Source organism: Ochlerotatus camptorhynchus, unplaced genomic scaffold (assembly GCF_037179485.1).
Source record: "Ochlerotatus camptorhynchus isolate MF236.1 unplaced genomic scaffold, CSIRO-AGI_Acam_v1.1 ptg000277l, whole genome shotgun sequence".
NCBI lineage: Eukaryota > Metazoa > Arthropoda > Insecta > Diptera > Culicidae > Ochlerotatus > Ochlerotatus camptorhynchus.
The window spans coordinates 6,437,947-6,456,909 of NW_027040766.1; the positions used below are offsets into that span (position 1 = coordinate 6,437,947).

The following is an 18,963-nucleotide window of genomic DNA, read 5'->3' on the forward strand; positions in this document are numbered from 1 at the left end:
AAAAGAATACCAAGAGAATCAAATTTTGAATGCAATTCCAAAGGGATGTTGAGAAAAACTTCAAGGGAATTCCGAGGATAATTTCATGCTCATTCTGGGAAGAATTTCTGAAGAATGCAAAGGAAATTCTTCTGAAATTTTAGGGGAATTTCAGTTGCAAGGTGTTGTGAGAAAAAAAAAGTTTTAAAATGTTCCGAGAAGAACCTCAAGGATATTCAATTCTTATGACAGCTCCAAAATATTTCTGGGGAGAATTCAAAGAAAATTCTGTGGATAATTTCTAGATAGTTCCATCATATTCATAAAATCATATTTTGAGCTAAATTCCAAATGGATTTTAAGACAAATTTCAAGCGACTTCCGAGGATAATTTCTAGCTCATTCAGTTCCAAGGTGTTGTGAGAAAAAATCACAAAAAGTTCTAAATATAATTCCAGTGGACATCTGAGAAGAATTTCAAAAGAGCTCTTAGGAGAGTTCTAAACAAATTCGTGAAGAACCTCAAGGATATTGAATTCTGAGGACAGTTCCAAAGGATTTCTGGGGAGTATTCCAAGAAAATTCTGCGTATAATTTCTAATGAATCCTGCAGATAGTTCCAAGATAATTCCGAAAAGAATACCGAGAAAATTGAATTTTGAGTGAAATTCCAAAGGGATTTTGAAGAAAAATTGAAGGGAGTACCGATAATTTCTTTCTCATTCCAGGAAAAAAAAATTCGAGGAAATTATTCTGAAACTCTAAGGAAATTTCAGATCCAAGCTGTTCTGAGTAATAGTCAAGAAGAGTTCTAAAAATAATTCCAGAGGTCTTCTGAGAAGATTTAAATTTCCATAAAGACTTCAAATGGTTTGTGCCAATTCAGGTTCTTACTAAATGAGTTCAAATTTTGGGAGGCTAATCAGGATTCTATTTGGGACCGTTTGAGCACTGTGGAGTGAAAATTTCAAATTTTGCATCAGTTTAATGTCTATGGAAACTGAAACGCCCTTAATATCCAAAAATACTGAAGCCAATTGCTTCTTGTGCGCAAAGGCAGATAGATATCGACGTGCAGCAAAAATTTGCGCCTTCTTAAGATCTAAAAGTTATTTGAAGACACCTTTGCTAAGAAATTCGAAATAAGAAAACTAGAGCAAAACAACTGTTTTTTTTTTTATAGAGCCACCCTAACTCAATTCAATAAAATAGCTCTCAATCGGCTCTCAAAAGTTGCTTGAAATTAGCTCAGCTATAGCTTTGCCGAAGAATGTATAGTCTAAAGTTTCAATTTCAGGCTCAAAACATATCATTCCACCTAAATGTTCATTCTGGACCACTGTGCAATGTTTGATTTGGATAAAACTTTGCCTCAAGATAGGTTATTATGTTTACTACCAACCGTCCATACATCGTGAGATGGGGGGTTTTTCTTAAAAAAAAATTTCGTGTCTGAACTGATTTTTTTTTTTTAACGTTCCATTTTCACACAAAACTAAACCAGTGAAGCTCAAAATCATCTCAGAACCCAATGCAGCTCAATTTGTGATTCAATTTTGTCTAATCAGCAACTAATCACTTGGAATAATCGAGAATTCCACATGAAAAGGGCTTATATCATTAGAAAATGATATAATTGATTATATTGTCCACTACTGATACATCTATAGCAACTTAGCATTCTTAGCTAAAATTATCCATAAAGAATTAGGCATGAATAAAATTTAAATTGAGATCTTCTTTTGTATCAACAACGATTTGGGAAGTTAACCTATCGCATCATAATTCTATATGCCCTTCTGTTATTTATACCTAAACCATTAAAATTATATATCTACCACTTAATTCTACCTATGAGCACTATAAAACTAAGGTTGATTTTATACAAGCAGCAGTCAATCTGATAACGAAAGTTGTGACGACAAGTTTTAGTAACATTATTATCATGGAGTAGTAAATTAAGACTCATTTGAAGTTTATTATAAGAAAGACAATAAACTTGAAAATGTTAGCTTCATTATCATATCAGAAGCAATGACTTATTTTTTACTGCAACTGTATCGCAGTTCAGTTGTTCATCTAAAAAATGATAGATTTTATTAAACAATCGATAGATTTTTCTAAAATTACTTTTATGTCAGATGGGGCAGCATCACAATACAAAATTAAAAAAAAATTGCTAGTCTGTGTAGATTTCAGTCAAAGCATGGATTAGAAGCAGAATGGTATTTTTTTTGCAACGTCTCATGGAAAAGGTCCCTGTGTCCCATTGGTGGCACTCTCAAGCGAATGGCAAAGAGAGCTAGTCTTACTCGAGATTATGGAAACACCATAACAACTCCACGAGAATTTTATAACTGGTCAGTTGAACAAACAGATAAAAATATCACAAAACTACGCTTCGAGTACATATCCACTGAACAGTACATCGAAATGTCAGAAGAACTCGAAGAACTATATAATAGCACAAAGACAATTTTTTCCTTAAAAGTGTTTCTCTCGCGATGCATGGACGGTTAATAGTAAACATAATTACCTATATTGAGACAAAGTTTCGTCAATTTTTTCGATTTTTTCGATTTCTTTCAATGTAGGTCTCTAAAGAATTTTTTTTTCAGTATTTTTTTCAATAATTTGGACAATCTCCTAAAAGTCATCCATACAACACATTTTTGTAGGAGTTGTCATTTTCCAAAATATTTTTTTGAAAAAAATCGGCAAAAAAGTTTGGCCCTTCTCAAAGGTTAGTCTAGATAAATTTTGGAAAACTAAGTATATGCAAAATGGCTTATTTAGTCAAGGTCCACACATCCAGAAAGTTTCATTGAAATCTGAGAGGGTGCTGCCAGCACCGAATACGATTTGGCGCGAAATGCGTCAAAAGCGCTTTTCGCAGTAAATCGGTGATAATTTTCAAACAAGCAACAGTTGCACATTCGTGCAATTTTCAATAGTGACCTTTAAGAAATTGATAAAGTGTTCATTTCAGCAGAGTTTTACATGCCATTCCAATCGATTGGCTCGTTTAGGATTAATATCCATCCGCTATGGACAGAGCTATAAGTGGTCAAAACCTGACCACTTTTCGTAACGCGGTCGATTTTGGTTTTTTTTTAAATTGCACCCCCAATATGTTGCCGAAAGACGTAATACTACGTAAAAAAATAACAGCTTATGCTTTAAAGAAGCAGTCAGCAGCAAGATAATTTTTAACTGGAGTTTTCAAACTATTTTATCTGTCAAAGAACAGCTCATGCTGTTAAGAAGGAGTCAACTCCAATAGAAAAATTATATGTGATTAATTCAATAGAATTTTTTAACTATTTTATTTTTCAAAGAACTACTTAACATATAAAGAAGTAGTCAACTTAAAGAGAAAAATAATTTGTCTCAGATCTCACACAATAGACATGGAGTTCTAGTCATAACCCTCAGAGTTCATCCCAAAACTCATTGGGACTTTTAATTCACTGTAGGTCATTTGAAAAATTGTGACTATGGCATGACCAAAGACTCCCGGGTAACTAACTCAGTAGCATGAGACCCCTGAACTGTGTCGCAGGGCCGGCATGATACTAGGTATTCGGAGGGGCTACGCGCGCAAAGTATGAAAACAGGAATATTCACATTTTCTATAACATTTATTTGCCCTTTTTCTGTGGCGTGTGGATGTTGGTTTTCACATATTTGTGTGGCGTGTAAGCGAGAGTTACACTGTTTCAGCAGAATCTCCTTCGGCGTCGCGACGTTGGCGTTGGCCCACACGGCCGGAAACTTGCGGCGCGAGAATGGCGGATCTGGTGGCAAAACATCAGCCACATACGGCTCAGCAGGCGTTACTGCCTCGTTTGACTGACAGGCGTCTTCCATCGTTGACAACATCGGCTGACCGTGGCATGGCCACCTTGGTCGAGCCGAGACGGGACCCTCCTTGGCAGTTAAGTCCCTGATGGACGATTGAGGATCATTAACGATTAGGCTCGGAAGCCATCTTGACTTCCGAGCCGAGCAGTGTAAGACCGAGGTCCTGCGAATTATTACTATTCAGTCAGAGAAATTTCCATCAGGATAATAAAAATCAATTACCTGAACGAAGGCAGGCTTTGCAGCCCAAACCCCATAAGGTGGGGGGAGGGGGGGTTGTATTATATATGCACTGCACTTCACGCTCAACTGGTCTATATGGACGCCTCATTAGAAGGTATCGATAACAATGCTTCCGATTGTTGATTTTCAACAAGAAACTATTGAAAAAGTGGTAAAAGTTCAGCATTGCCCAAAAGCGTCGAATAAACTAATAAATCGACCAATTACGTACATGCTTATGCTGCTTTTCCAACACAGTCATCAGAGAATCATTCCCAGACAAAACTTGTCGATGTAGCATTACGATGAGGCTCGGTAGCTCAGTGGTTACCGTTTCTGCTTACTGAGCAGAAGGTCGGGGTTCAATCCCAGGCTCGTCCCCATCCTTGCAATTTTTCACTTTTCTTATCCAATCCCCAACAAGATTTAAATAAAAACAAATTCTGTTTTACCCGATCGCATCACTTACCACACAGCCGTGAAGATGTTGAGGAATTCTCGGTAGTAACAACCGTGCAAGTTGCTTAGTTCTGATCATTCACGGAGGAGCAACTAAGATGGTCGGATAACGTTAACTCGACGGCAAACTTTCATTAATACCATTGTTGTTGTGGATGATAGAAGAGAATAGCAGAAATAGGAAAGTGACGCCATGGTGATTATGTTTTTTTACGATTTACCAACGTTTGTAATTATTTAGCATTAAGTCACATTGAAATCAAACCAAAACAAACTTAAGTAGTTAAGTCTAACACAAATTTAAATAACAGAAAACACCAACCGTCACCACAATAATACACTACACTGTACGATCGACCCACAAGCTATTGTACACGCAGAGATACCAGGCTTATTTTGAAAAAAACTGGTACAATCCGAAAAAAATGTCTGGCTAAAATCTGGCACAGCAAATTAACATAGGAAGCTGCCAGATTTAAAAAAAAAATCTGTCTGTCAGAGCTTAACTTTCTCTGGCTGTGCCAGATAAATCTGGCAACCTGGCAACGCTGTGTACACGCAAAACCCATTCAATGAAAACAAAGCTACACAATCCCACAGTGATGGAAAAGTTCGCAAAAAATCACTATGACTCGCGAACTTTTCCCTTGGAGAACTTCGTGAAATATCGCGAACTTTTCCAACACTGCAATCCCATCAGTACAAAATATAAAGCCAAAGCAACCGGTAGCAAACTCAAGTCGTTCCCTTTATTCCGAGCAAATAAGGCAAACCCCCTCAGTGCAGTAAATTCGAGTGATCTTTCGAAGTCCGAACCTTATCTCGGTGTTATCCAAAGGTGACAATAAATCGATCACGGGATCGATTGAAATCGTGAATTTCGAACGTGATATTCACAGTGGGTGACTCGTGGTGAAGAAAACCCACCACGGTTATACAAGAAAGAGCATTGTGATACCAGTGAAGTGTGCTGCATTTGATAACGGCGCCAAATGTTGACCCCAGTACGGAATGTGATAGTACGTACTGTGTGAGGAACAAAGGTTTGCAAGAAGTTCAAAGGCGAAGAACGATCGAATCGTTTCTATCTGTAGGATAGGCGCAACGTAGAAGTTGTGTATTTATCAGCTGTAGTGGTACATAGGCTCGTTCAATTAGCCAATTTGTTAAATTGATAAATAGCTTTAGGTGTGCTTTACAGTGTCGCACACACTTTTTGGCACGGTGGAAAACCTACAAAATTGATAGACCTAAATTGATTTCAAGCTTCCTACGATTGTGCGGTGGCGTTCTAGCGGATCCACGAAACGTATTAAAGGAGACTCGTAATCGCGTCGGGAAGGATTATTCGATTATTCATTACTAATTTACGTGATCTCTTTCGGTCGTTCGTTCGGTGTCCGTGTAGAAGCACCACCTGTCGCGACGGGAAGGAGCTATACGTACGAATATCCGTGGTGTTTCCGTCGTAATTCGCGGTTGAGCAGCACAACGTGACGGGAAGGATATATCGTTCGATTTCTTGTGTTGTTCACGTCATGCGTGCTCGGAGAAGCACCAGCTGTTTCAATGTCAGACGTTTGCTAACCTACCTGTCATGCAGCGTCGTGAGTTGATATCGCAGCGAAGTCTATGTTGGAACTGTTTCCGCCCGAACCACCAAGCGAAGGTGTGCAAATCAAAGTTCTCATGCAGATCGTGTCACGCTAAACACCACACGTTGTTGCACGACCAAGCTGCACCTCCAAAGGTGTTACCGAATCCTGCACCCAAGGTTGCTACCGCCGGCTCGTCGAATACACCTACGCAGCAACCAATTCTAACCACGTCAGCGAACGTGGGGACCGTTGGATCATCGAGTCCACCCAAAACGAACCTCTCTGTCCAGTCAAGCAGAAGCACGGTCCTCTTGGAAACGGTTGTGCTCAACATCGTCGACAAGCACGGTAAATAAATATCTATTCGAGCTCTTCTCGATTCTGCTGCGATGTCAAACTTCAATACCAAGAAGCTGGCAAATGCACTTGCCACCCGTCAAGCCCCGGTCGATGTCGCAGTAGCCGGAATAGGAGAATCTGTGAAGCAAATCAAGCGGCAAATCGCAGCAACGATTAAATCACGAACCACGTCCTATTCCACCACACTCGAACTCTTGATCATGAAAAAGCCCACGGCCAATCTACCAACGATTGCCATCAATTCCGCATCGTGGAACATACCAAAGGTTCCACTGGCCGATCCAACCTTCAACGTTCCAGGCATGATCGACATTATCATCGGTGGAGAGTGTTATCATGAGATGCACACTGGTAACCGCCTGTCACTCGGTGACGGTTTACCTTTCCTAATCGACACCCTTTTTGGATGGACACAGTATTTGGAAAAACTGCCATCAATTCCGCTGTTTCCCCACCCGCCTGCTACTTATCGACTGTCGATCGATCGCTCGAAACAACGCTTCAGAGATTCTGGGAACTCGAAGCTGTCGATCATGGCCTGGCGTATTCCACCGAAGAAAAGCAATGTGAAGAAATCTATGCCAACACTACCACCCGAACTCACTCCGGAAGGTACGTCGTACGCCTTCCTCGGTCCGAAGATCCGCAAGTCACCCTCGGCGAATCTCGAGCAATTTCCACCCGTCGTTTCCACAGTCTCGAGCGACGCCTAGAGAAAGATTCCGCCTTAAAGCAAACCTACCACGAGTTTATCGACGAATATCTACGCCTTGGCCATATGCGGAAACTCACTATTGTTGACGACGATTTGCCACACTGTTACCTACCACACCACCCGGTGTTCAAGCAGAGTAGTACCACCACCAAGGTCCGTGTGGTGTTCGACGCCTCCTGCAAGACCTCTTCCGCAGTATCACTGAACGACACGCTTCTCGTCGATCCAGTTGTACAACAGCATCTCGTCAACATTACCATTCGCTTCCGCTTCCATGCTATCGCCTTCGTTGCCGGCGTGGAAAAGATGTATCGACAAGTTCTTCATTATCCCATTGATCAGCAGTTGTTGCGCATCCTGTTTCGTCGTAATCCGTCGGATCCACTCGACACATATGAACTCCTCACGGTCACGTACGGTACCGCATCAGCTCCATACTTGGCAACTCGAACCCTGCTACAGTTGGCCAAAGACGAAGGAGACAAGTATCCGGAAGCCGTTCAACCTGTCATCGAAGATTTTTATGGTGATGACCTTCTCTCCGGTGCAGACGACCTGGATGCTGCTATCGAAAAACGTCACCAAATTACGGATATGCTTGCATCAGCTGGATTCCCATTGAGAAAGTGGGCGTCCAACGTTCCGGAAGCTTTGACTGGAATACCACTCGAAGACTTGGCAATCAAACCCCTCTTCGATTTGCAAGGTGACCAATCAGTGTCCACGCTTGGACTTGTTTGGGATACAAGAACGGACATGTTGAGATTCAACGTCGAAATGCTACTTCCTGCAGCGGTGCTTACAAAGCGTAAGGTAATATCATGCATCGCTAGAATCTTCGATCCACTAGGCCTCGTCGGCCCGGTTATTGCTACTGCTAAGATGTTTATGCAACGGCTCTGGAAGCTAAAAGGCGAGGATAATCAACCCTACGAGTGGGACAGACCTCTTCCATCGAAACTGCAAGAATAATGGAAAAGATATCAGGCCACGCTGGACATCCTCTCGGAACTACGATTTCCTCGTTTCGTTTCTTTCGCCGATGCACCCAGAATTCAGCTTCATTTGTTCTCCGATGCGTCAGAGTTGGCATACGGCGCCTGTTGTTACGTTCGTTCTGAGAATGATGATCGTATCCACGTGCAACTCCTGACATCCAAGTCAAAGGTTGCTCCACTCGCCACTAAACATTCCATCGCTCGACTTGAGCTCAGCGCTGCTGTGCTATCCACCAGACTCTTCCAGAAGGTAGAACAATCGATACGAGCCACGTTTGATGTTTTCTTCTGGACAGATTCTACCATAGTTCTCCAATGGCTCAATTCTACACCGAATCGCTGGAAAACATTCGTGGCTAATCGAGTGTCAACAATCCAGTCAAACACAGAAGGATATTCCTGAAAGCACGTTCCCGGAAGTGACAATCCCGCTGATGAATTATCGCGAGGCTTGACGCCTATTGATCTCCGTAACCAATCTCGATGGTGGAACGGACCATCGTGGCTCTCACAACCTCCAAGTCATTGGCCACACGCAAGCCTACCAGATGAAGAATACCCATCGGTCGCCGAAGAAGCACGCAAGGTTACATTAGTGTTACAACTATGTTCCCGCTATTCTACGTACAGCAAACTCCGTCGTATTGTAGCGTACTGTATCAAATACATCCAATCACTCAAGGCTGCAGTGCATAAGTCCACCGAAAACCAAACACTACTTCTCTCAACAACCAATCTCGTAGATGCTGATCATGCATTAGCCCGTCTAGCACAACAACAAACGTTCTGTGATGAGTTAGCTGAACTTCAAACCTCCTCCGTTGTGAAAGGTGCTCCGTTAAAATGGTTGAATCCTCACTAGAGTGACGATGGACTCCTCCGTGTTGGAGGCAGGCTTGAGCATGCTTGTGTATCAGAAGCAAGCAAACATCCTATCATCTTGTCAGCTAAACATCCGTTGTCTCGTTTACTCTGCGAACATTACCACAAGATTCTCCTCCACGCTGGTCCCCAGTTGATGATATCTACCATACGCGCGAAGGACCACAATGTTCGATCGTGGAGATCAAATTCGGATACCGGAGGTATTACTACCCGCTATATCTGATAGCGACACACCAATTTTTTTTTTTTTAATTCACCACTGTAGCACACTTTACTGGTATCACAATGCTCTTTCTTGTATAACCGTGGTGGGTTTTCTTCACCACGAGTCACCCACTGTGAATATCACGTTCGAAATTCACGATTTCAATCGATCCCGTGATCGATTTATTGTCACCTTTGGATAACACCGAGATAAGGTTCGGACTTCGAAAGATCACTCGAATTTACTGCACTGAGGGGGTTTGCCTTACTTGCTCGGAATAAAGGGAACGACTTGAGTTTGCTACCGGTTGCTTTGGCTTTATATTTTGTACTGATGGGATTGTGTAACTTTGTTTTCATTGAATGGGTTTTGCGTGTACAATAGCTTGTGGGTCGATCGTACAGTGTAGTGTATTATTGTGGTGATGGTTGGTGATTTAAGTATGTTTTCTGTTATTTAAATTTGTGTTAGCTTAACTACTTTAGTAGTAACCAGGTTTGAATTCATTGTGACTTAATGCTAAATATTTACAAATGTTGGGTGATATTTACAGATATTTACATGTGACCGTATACTTATCAGTGATCACAATAGAGGAAATCGATAGAGAATCGGCTTTCACCCTTCTGCTTCTATGCCCCTTGCAGTCGTCGTCACAGCAATGAAAACTAGCATCGCACCACTTTTGGTTCTAGGGCACTTGCTGGTTGCAATTTTAAGATCAGGATTGAATGAATGAATGATGATGAATGATGATGAATGATGATGATGATGGTCCCACCTCTTACCCCTACAAAGGTTTGAGCTGGACGAGTTATCTTTAAGATAATTAAATATAAACATTTTAACCAGGTTTGCAAACAAAATCGAGCTGGTTACAATTACAGATATAAATGTCCTGTTAAATATGTTAAAGGCATCAACCAAAAACATTCAAAGGTGTAACTAGTTATCAAAAGTCCAAGTATAGTCCTCGACAATACTTCCATTTACACGTGACCTGGGATTTACACGTTTAAGCTTCCGCAGTGCCAGGACTATATCCAAGGAAATGACTTCCAGCCAATCCTCTACTAATTCAAGGCTTTTGCCACAATTTCCACGTATTAGTCATTTATACCTGTATTCCGCGCGCGAGGCTCAAACCATTGTAGACTACTCAAAGCTATTTTTACTATTACTAAAACAAAATCAAAAAACTAAAAATCCATCATCACCATCGAGGCAAACAATGTAGTTTTTTGTATATGCTACACAAATTACTAAAATGTCTTGATGACAGTCTCCATACAAAATAATCCGTTAGTGATAACTTTGTCAAGATACATGATTTATCCATTCATAAAAATTTAACTGCTCAATAAACAGCTTTTACATGTGAAATGCAGCGTCTCTTGAATTCTGTAAGTGTAGTTGCACGCTTGATGTGTCTAGGCATCGAATTGAAAACATTTATACCTTTGAAAAATAATGAATTTTGTGAAGCATTATTCAAAAGATGTGGTGTTCTTACTTCATCCGCGTTTCTAGTGTTATATCTATGAAAATCACTTCCTCTTTCAATCCGATCACACAAATATCGAGGCAGCAAACCGTTAACTACTTTAAAAATGAACACCATAGTCAAAAACACAATTCTTTGCTTCACTGACAGCCATTGCAAAGCGTCCAGCATAAAAGTTGAGGAAGTGAATCTATTACATCTTAAAATCAAACGCATTACTTTATTCTGCAAACGCTGTAATCTCGATATTTGTGTTTCATTGGCCAAAAATAAAATGGAAGGGCAAAAGTCTAGATGAGGGGAGATGATTGATTTGTATAACTGTATTTTACTACCAATAGTTAAATCGTTTTTCAAGCGACATAGGATTCCATACTTCTTGGCAATTTTCTTGATGACATTGTCAATATGAGAATTGAACTTGAGTTTGTCATCAATAATCACGCCAAGATATTTAATTTCCTGAACGCGATCAAGTGTCTCATCATCAATAACGACAGAGACATCATCATCTACACGATTCCGCGAAATTACCATGAATTTAGTTTTACTTATATTCAATTTCAATTGTTTATACTTCAACCATCTACTTAGAGAACGCAAATCTTCATTCAAGCGTGAAACGGCTTCTTCTAAATCTTTAGCTGCAATGAATAACACAGTATCGTCAGCAAAAAGATTAATATCACAAAACCGTAAAACTCGTCGCATGTCATTAATATACATAATAAATAAAAGGGGCCCTAATACACTTCCCTGAGGCACTCCAAGGTCATTGTTAACGGGACAAGATACAAAATCATTAAAAACAGTCCTTTGTGTTCTGTCAGATAAATAGCTTTCAAACCATTTGTATGCAGAACCCGAAATTCCAAAGCGCTTGATTGTTCTCAACAATAAGGGCCTAGAAATTGTCTCAAATGCGCGTTTTAGATCCAAAAACACAGCAACAATCGTATCTTTATGCTCCAAATTTTCTTTCCATTTAGCTAACACTAAGTTTAACGCGGTTTCACAAGAATGGCCTTCCCGGTATCCCGATTGTTCCGGTATCAACAAACAGTTACTATTTAAATATTCTAACAGCTGGCCTTTTACAACAAGTTCTAAAATTTTCTCTAATGTGTGCAACATGTTGATGGGACGAAACTCTTCGGCTTTAATCGTCCCAGCAACTTTTTGTATAGGAACAACTAAAGATTCTTTCCAAATATGCGGCACGTGCCCAGATTGCAATGATTGATTAATAAGGTCCCGCAGAGTGTGTCGAATGACATGAAAGCAATCTTGAATAACTCTAGCATTAACATTATCTACTCCAGCCGTTTTTCCTAATGAAAAGCAAATATTTTTAAGTTCATCTAATGTAATTGGGTGAAAACCATTAAATCTACAATTACTATTAATCGGCTGTTTTATTTCGTCCGGTTCATTGATCAGTTCAATAGATTGATTGATCAGTGAAACGCTCTCGACGAAATAGTTATTAAACTTAGAAGCAATTACTGGTTCTGACTGTTCTAATATGCCATCAAAAGTTATGGTCCGCGATTTACAATTACTAGGCTTCATCAAAGATTTCAAAATTTTCCATAACTCTTTGCTGTTGTTTTGATGCTGATCAATTTTCCTCTGAATATATCCACATCGAGTTTTCTTGATTGATTGTGAATATTTATTACGCGCGACCGTGTACCTATTCCAATGATTATCACTATTAGATCTACAAAACTTTTTGTACCATTTGTCCCTCTTACGTTTAAGACGCAAAAGATCCAAATTGTACCAGCTGTTCGAGTTTTTCAAAGAAACAAACTTTTGTTCAACTAATTTATTGGTACAAGTTTTCAAAACGTTAGTAAGAACAGCTGCATCTTCATCTAAAGTTCCGGTAACTAATTGAAAATCCACGCTTCTCTCAACAAGATTCGAAACAGCTTGCTTCGAATATTTCCTCCAGCACTTCAATTTTACAAAATTATCGTTATCGTTAACACTGTCTAAAACATTAATTACTAAAGTTTCATGATCGGTTATTTTCAAATCAGCTTGAGTAACTGAACTGACAGAATCAAAATTAGAATAAACATGGTCAATCAAAGTTCTACTGTGCCGGGAAATACGCGTACATTCACTTACTAATTGTTTTAAATTAAAGAAATCAGCTAATTGCTTCAGATGGTTCGAATTGCTAGTATCATGCCAATTAATGTTAAAATCACCCGCAAGTATATTTAATTTACTAGAATCTAAAAATGTCTCGAACCAGTTCTCTAAAATTTCAATAATTCACTGTGATGCGATCAGTGAAAGCAGCAGAAATTTCCTTCCCAACTCTCTCGTGGAATCTTTTAATGGCTCTGAAAAGGGCCAGTTTTGTTAGATTTCGACGGAGAAATTAAGAGCGTTCCACGAATACGAGCTAACTAAGTCGACTAAGACCACGTATTCCTACGTCAACATTGCGTACAACCCCATAGGGCTGTGCACTTGTCTTTTGCCGATCATTCTCCATTTATTGGCGTCTTGCAGTGAACAAGCTTTCGCCACCTACATTTCGAAGTGAGAACTACTAGAAGGCCAAGTTTCCAAATTTTCCAAGTAAAACAGACGATTTTTGGGGCAAATCGGTCCATAAAGAAAAACTAATAATTACCCGTGGAAAATTTTGCTTGAATCGTGTAAGAAAACGTGTTTGAAAACTATTTATTATTATTTCGGTATGGATTGGAGATGTTTTCATGGCAAATTATGCATAACAAGTATGCACCCACAGGGAGAGGCTACCTCCTGCGCAGCTGCATTTTTCAGAAAATGGTAATTCTGTTCGATTTTCACTAAGATGAAAGTGAAAATTAAGTGAATTTACTTAGGAAAGGTTGTATCATGCTGGTGGCAATACAGATTGGTTGTATAGGACGCCAATATTCAATAAATGTTCATTTTGGTCTTTTTTAAGCAAACATATTGATACTCACAATTTTCGACGGAAAACGCACCGGAACTTGATTTACTCAACACTCTAAATACTATAAAATGGTGCTAGATGGTCTTCAAAGTGATAACAAGATGGTAAATCATCTTTACTTTGAGTAATTGAGCAATTTACTTCTGTTTACCATCATATTTACGATGCAGCATTGATGGAGCCGTGAAATGAAATGAATATATCTTATGAAAGTTCACCTGGAAAAGTCAAAGATGCACATCAGTCTGATCGTAAAAACGTTTTCTTCTTCAATTCGAATGTTTATTTTTTTTTCCTTTATTTAACGTCGGTCTCTGTTCCGCAATCTAGTGCTAATCACCGACGGACATCGATTGCCATCCATTGACGGCAATCGAATGTGCAGGAAGGCAGCTTCCACACCTGCGTAGGATATCGCACCCATTTAACACATATGGGCCGGGACCAACGGCTTTACTTCCCTTCCGAAGGAAGACGTGACCAGAGATTTTATGCCTCAGAAAAATCCCACCGACCTCGGCTGGGATTGAACCCAAATCCATCGGGGTGTTAGAAAGCAGTCACGCTTACCACTACACCCCCGGCGCCGGCTGTTCGAATGTTATATTGGAAGGATTTCACGCAGGCTTGATGAAAATTATGATTTAATGTTAATTTTCACGAATTTTATATGCAGTCTGTCAACATTATCATCATCATGCAGTGGCGACATCTGCGTTGAGCTTTTGCGGCAATCTTCCAGTAGCTTAAGGCTACACGGTTAGAAAAAAATACCCAAAATTAAGTTCTTTTCACTCATCTCGGCACTATAGTGCAGGAACCCAAAATTAGGTAAAGTGGGTCAAAGTAATTTTCATTTACTTGTGTGCAGTTCGTATGGAATTTTCCACTGGCTTTTTAACCAAAAGTAAGTTAGTTGTACCCAACAGTAGGTAAATATGATTATACTCAACGTTGGGTTCCCACACTTTACTACCCCTGTTGGGTGGTTTTGCTCCTCCGTTTTTGACAACATTAGTAGGAGAAAAGGAGACAAACTAGTCAAAAGTAGGTAAAAGTGAACTGGCCGTTGGGTACTTTTTTCTTACCGTGTACGATTTTCCTCCTTTTAGCACAGAGAACAGACATGGAGGCTCGAACAAAATTTCTCTAAAAACTTGTGTAAAGATTCCTATTCGACTTAAGCGCCACTAACGGCGACTTCCCCACTTAAAAACCCTCTTTGACAACATGATGGCGCTGGCGTTGCACAAATTACACTAGACACTAAGTGCTAGTAGCGCCAAGTGGCAATTTTCAACAGATAATTTATCGATACTAGCGCCAAATTGGTCGAAAGTGGAAAATTTATAGAGAAAATCAGGAGATGCTAACACCACGTAACGGCGACGTTCCCACTTATTTTACACAAGTTTTTGACCGAACTTGAACGTCTGTTCTCTGTGCTTTTAGTAACGTTCGAGTGTTTTTGCAGCGGTACTATCCCTCTCGCTACTGTGTGTGCCTTCTGGGTTTGTTCTTAAAATATGTGAATTTTCCAAACAACAACAATTCATACAGACGAAAATCTACGGATTGTAACCAACTGGTAACAAAATATTGAACGAAACTTTCTTCGTTGGTATTTTGCAATATGATTGCATATAGTCTATAGATTGCTTCAGGAAATACCTACATCGTTTTGGACATGCAAGGTCCGGCCCGGGGTGGAAATGCAGAGTAAACTCAAGATATTTGTAGAGTAGAAGACACGTGGAATGCCGTCAACAGGATTGTAATACAAACATTGACAAAGCTGCCGACTAGCTGAGCTAAAAAGAGGTACATGAGCAAATGAAATTGATCTTCAAAAATCTTTCATTTCACTGTAAAATTAAACCAAACTTCTCAATGAAAGCAAGTCAATCGCTCTCAGATGAATAGTCGTCTTACGCCAAACAGATTACTTTCGCCTTGAAAGCAGTAGCAACACCTCCATAAATCCTCCAAATCCCATAATCCCCTGTGCACATCCATCATCGTCGTGCAACCTTTCTCGACTCACTACTACTGCATCAAGCACCCGTTTTCGATTTGAATTTAATAAAATGCCACTTGAAATAATGACTATTAACCATTTGACACCACGTCGTCGTCGGCCAATAATGCAGTGTCAATATCGGCAGAAATGATTAAATGGCTCTATGATAGACTGCGACGCGGCGACGTACCGGCCGTTCGATTTCCATTCTCAGGTACCAACTAATAAAAGACTTGCACTGCTGCGGGATAGGCGAAAAAAAATGAGTCAAGCAACTTGTTATGCTAATCATGCTCCAACCGAGGAAACGCAATAAATTAACGTCTAATAGGTGTCGATAGAATAATTGTAGATCTGCGTATGTTTGCCCGTGGCCTGTAAGATCAGATAGGATCTGCTTCCATGGCTTCCACCTTCTCTGTCTGCGCATAGTTCGAGGAGCTCACCGGAGCTTCAAATTAATTTCTTCAGCCTTCAGACTGTCCAAAGCATGGGAAACCCAGCAGGAGAGCACCCAAAGCGTCAACATGACTAATGGGATGCAATTGTACACGTCGTGTCCCCAAAAAGCAGGAAACTCGCAGCTGCATACATTGTTTTGCAACAATCAAACAAAAATGGAGATGTCTCCATCCATTGATGCATAGCGCATAATATTGAACCTAGTGTGATAGCAAAGCGGCAGCCAACCACACCAGACTGCCGACGGGTGGCGCATGAAATTAATTAAGACCTTCTCGGTGCAAAATTGGTGCTATTAATTTTTCGCCAACGTGGCCAAATGAGGCGAGTCCATCATCATCGCACCACTGCCGCCGCCGCCACCGCCGTCGTCAGTTGGGGAGGATCGAGTTTCCTTCCTGGCGCAACTCCCGATACGATGGCAGCAGCAGCAGCAAGGTTGAAGGTCCAACGTGGTCGAAATCGGTGAAAATTGAATCAAGCAAAAAAGCGCTCCATTGAGTGAAAATCGAACCCGGTCGTTAGGACCAGCGACGTAGCACAATTTGAGCGGCGGTTTATTTCATTGAACCGGGCCGAAAAATTGCATAACTGCCCGTTGGTAGAAGTATATTTTGAACATTACCCGCAACGGTGATTTGACCATTTCGATTTTTGTGGGAACAAAAACTATCGGAAATTTTTGTCGCACATTCAGCAGGTTGACCCCCAGCTGTTACCATGCGGCTGCTTTTTCGATACGGTACGCAATTTTGTACTTTTGCAAGGTGAACCTTGGACTGGCAGCTTGAAGCTAGTCAGTTGGAAGATTGAAACGAGTGAGTTGCTCTAGTGCTGATGGGAATGCACTAGGACTCAAAGGATACGCGTAGCTTTCTATGAACAAGAGGACAGTGCATCTGTCGTTAATTTGTAAATATTCAAACAAGACAGAAGTTTCATGTCTTCCGTGAACTTACATACTTTTCCGACGAAAAAGATTTGTTATGATGCCCTCACAGATAATTGTTGTGTAGCATCGAGTTAGTTCCATAGTACCCGCAAGACGCATTGGATCGATAAAACACACAAACCATTCTGATCCCGATTCATCCCTTCTATTGCTATTTTATCCTAGCACATTCAGTCGGCGTCTGTATTCCATCCCCTCCTGTTGCGTCGCGCCTTTATTCGTCGTGTTTTCAAGCATGTCTTATCAGAAAATCTCCTGTCACAATCTGCGATCGCAAAACATTCTCCCCTGCTGCAGCGATAGATGTTTTCTAACGTGTAAAAGTAACTGCAACCAATTGAATACCGCTGAAGACTCGGTGTGAGCGGTGAGTGCCAGGTTTGTACTTGTATCTTAATTATGCTCATTAATTTGCATAAATAATTGACCGTGAAGGTGTAAGGAACTCCATCCCCGGTGCGGCGTGCAGAGAGGCGGTCGGTCAGCTGAGTTATGGTGGTGTCATTCGATCATATCCCGAGGCACCGGCAAATGGAAGGGGAGTCGAGGCGATAGAGTAACAATCTGATAAACTGTGGTAATTGATTATTGATTGTAATGGCTACGCTTGAAGTAACGCAATACGATAGGAAGCCTGCCCCGGGTTAAAGTGTCTCGTGTCTCTTAAATAATTGAGGCAAATTAAGATTCAAGGCCCTTACCAGTAAGGCATCAGCCGGACAAGATAATAACTTTATTCTTTACGATGTCGTTTGTAATATGACTTGCTGCATCACCACAATCGTCGTAAGGTGAGAGACCTGAACTTCCACGCTCTCGTTCGATATGAGCCAAACGAAAAAGAACCCCAAAATATAGAGCAAATATTTGCGATGGTAAACAGTTCTAACATTGCGGCTTACCCGGAAAAGGCATTCAAAGCGGAAAGAAGCAGAGCGGTGAGACGATGTGATCCATTTACAGCTCGCAGTCTAGATGTTATTCGGAGAAAGATAAACAGAACAGAGTCCCGAAAAAAAGGTCGTTCCCATGAATGCATGCATTGTCGGTTGCTTTCATGCTGTACGTGTTATGCAGGTTTTATCGAGACACAATCGATAATAGTTGTGAATGAACAGAAATGAGAATCACTATTTTATCAAATGCATTTCTCACCTGTCATTGTTAGGGTGAAGAATCGCATCATTCAGCCTAGTGTTCCATAACGAGGGTTGCATTATCATAATATTTTGATAGCTCTGTCTGTTTCGACTGATTCACATCAATTATGCCGGTTTCCGTGGGCCACTACATCAGAAGCTAGAGCACGAGGGGAAGCTTCAAATCGAGAGCAAATTGTTTGGGCTACCGTTTCCCTGGGCTACGGAATTAACGAGGTTTTGGAAAGCAAGGCACGTGGTTGACTACCAATATTAAAAAAATTCTATCAATTCAGTATATTTATCATTATATTATCATGAAATGAATATCTTCTCATTCATATAGGTAAACTTTACTGGCGAGACAACTTCATAACGAGGAGAGTACATCAATGCTGAACCTTTTATGACCATCTTAGAAAAAAGGCTTGATGATCCTGATTTCAAAATTTGTCACGGTGTGGTACAGAATTGAAATTTTAAAATGCTTCTATTTCTAAATTAATGCATTTAAAGGTTGAACACGAAAAAATCCGTGCACGAAAATCTTGTTGGTGTCTAAAAATGCGTTTTATGTTTCATAGTTCAATGTAACATCTATACATTAATAGGTATTATGCTTATTGTAAGACC

General features: G+C 40.4%; 1 protein-coding gene across 1 annotated transcript; it reads left to right on the forward strand.

The window, feature by feature from the left end:
• Positions 1-7,260: 7,260 nt before the first annotated feature.
• On the forward strand, positions 7,261-8,169 carry LOC135706386 (uncharacterized). Its single transcript, XM_065227994.1, has one exon. The coding sequence runs from the start codon at positions 7,261-7,263 to the stop codon at positions 8,167-8,169; it is 909 nt and encodes a 302-aa protein (XP_065084066.1).
• The last annotated feature ends 10,794 nt before the right edge of the window (positions 8,170-18,963 follow it).

Bases quoted from the DNA above. Each gene is read 5' to 3' on its own strand.
- LOC135706386 (XM_065227994.1), top strand. From the start codon at position 7,261: ATGCGGAAACTCACTATTGTTGACGACGATTTGCCACACTGTTACCTA.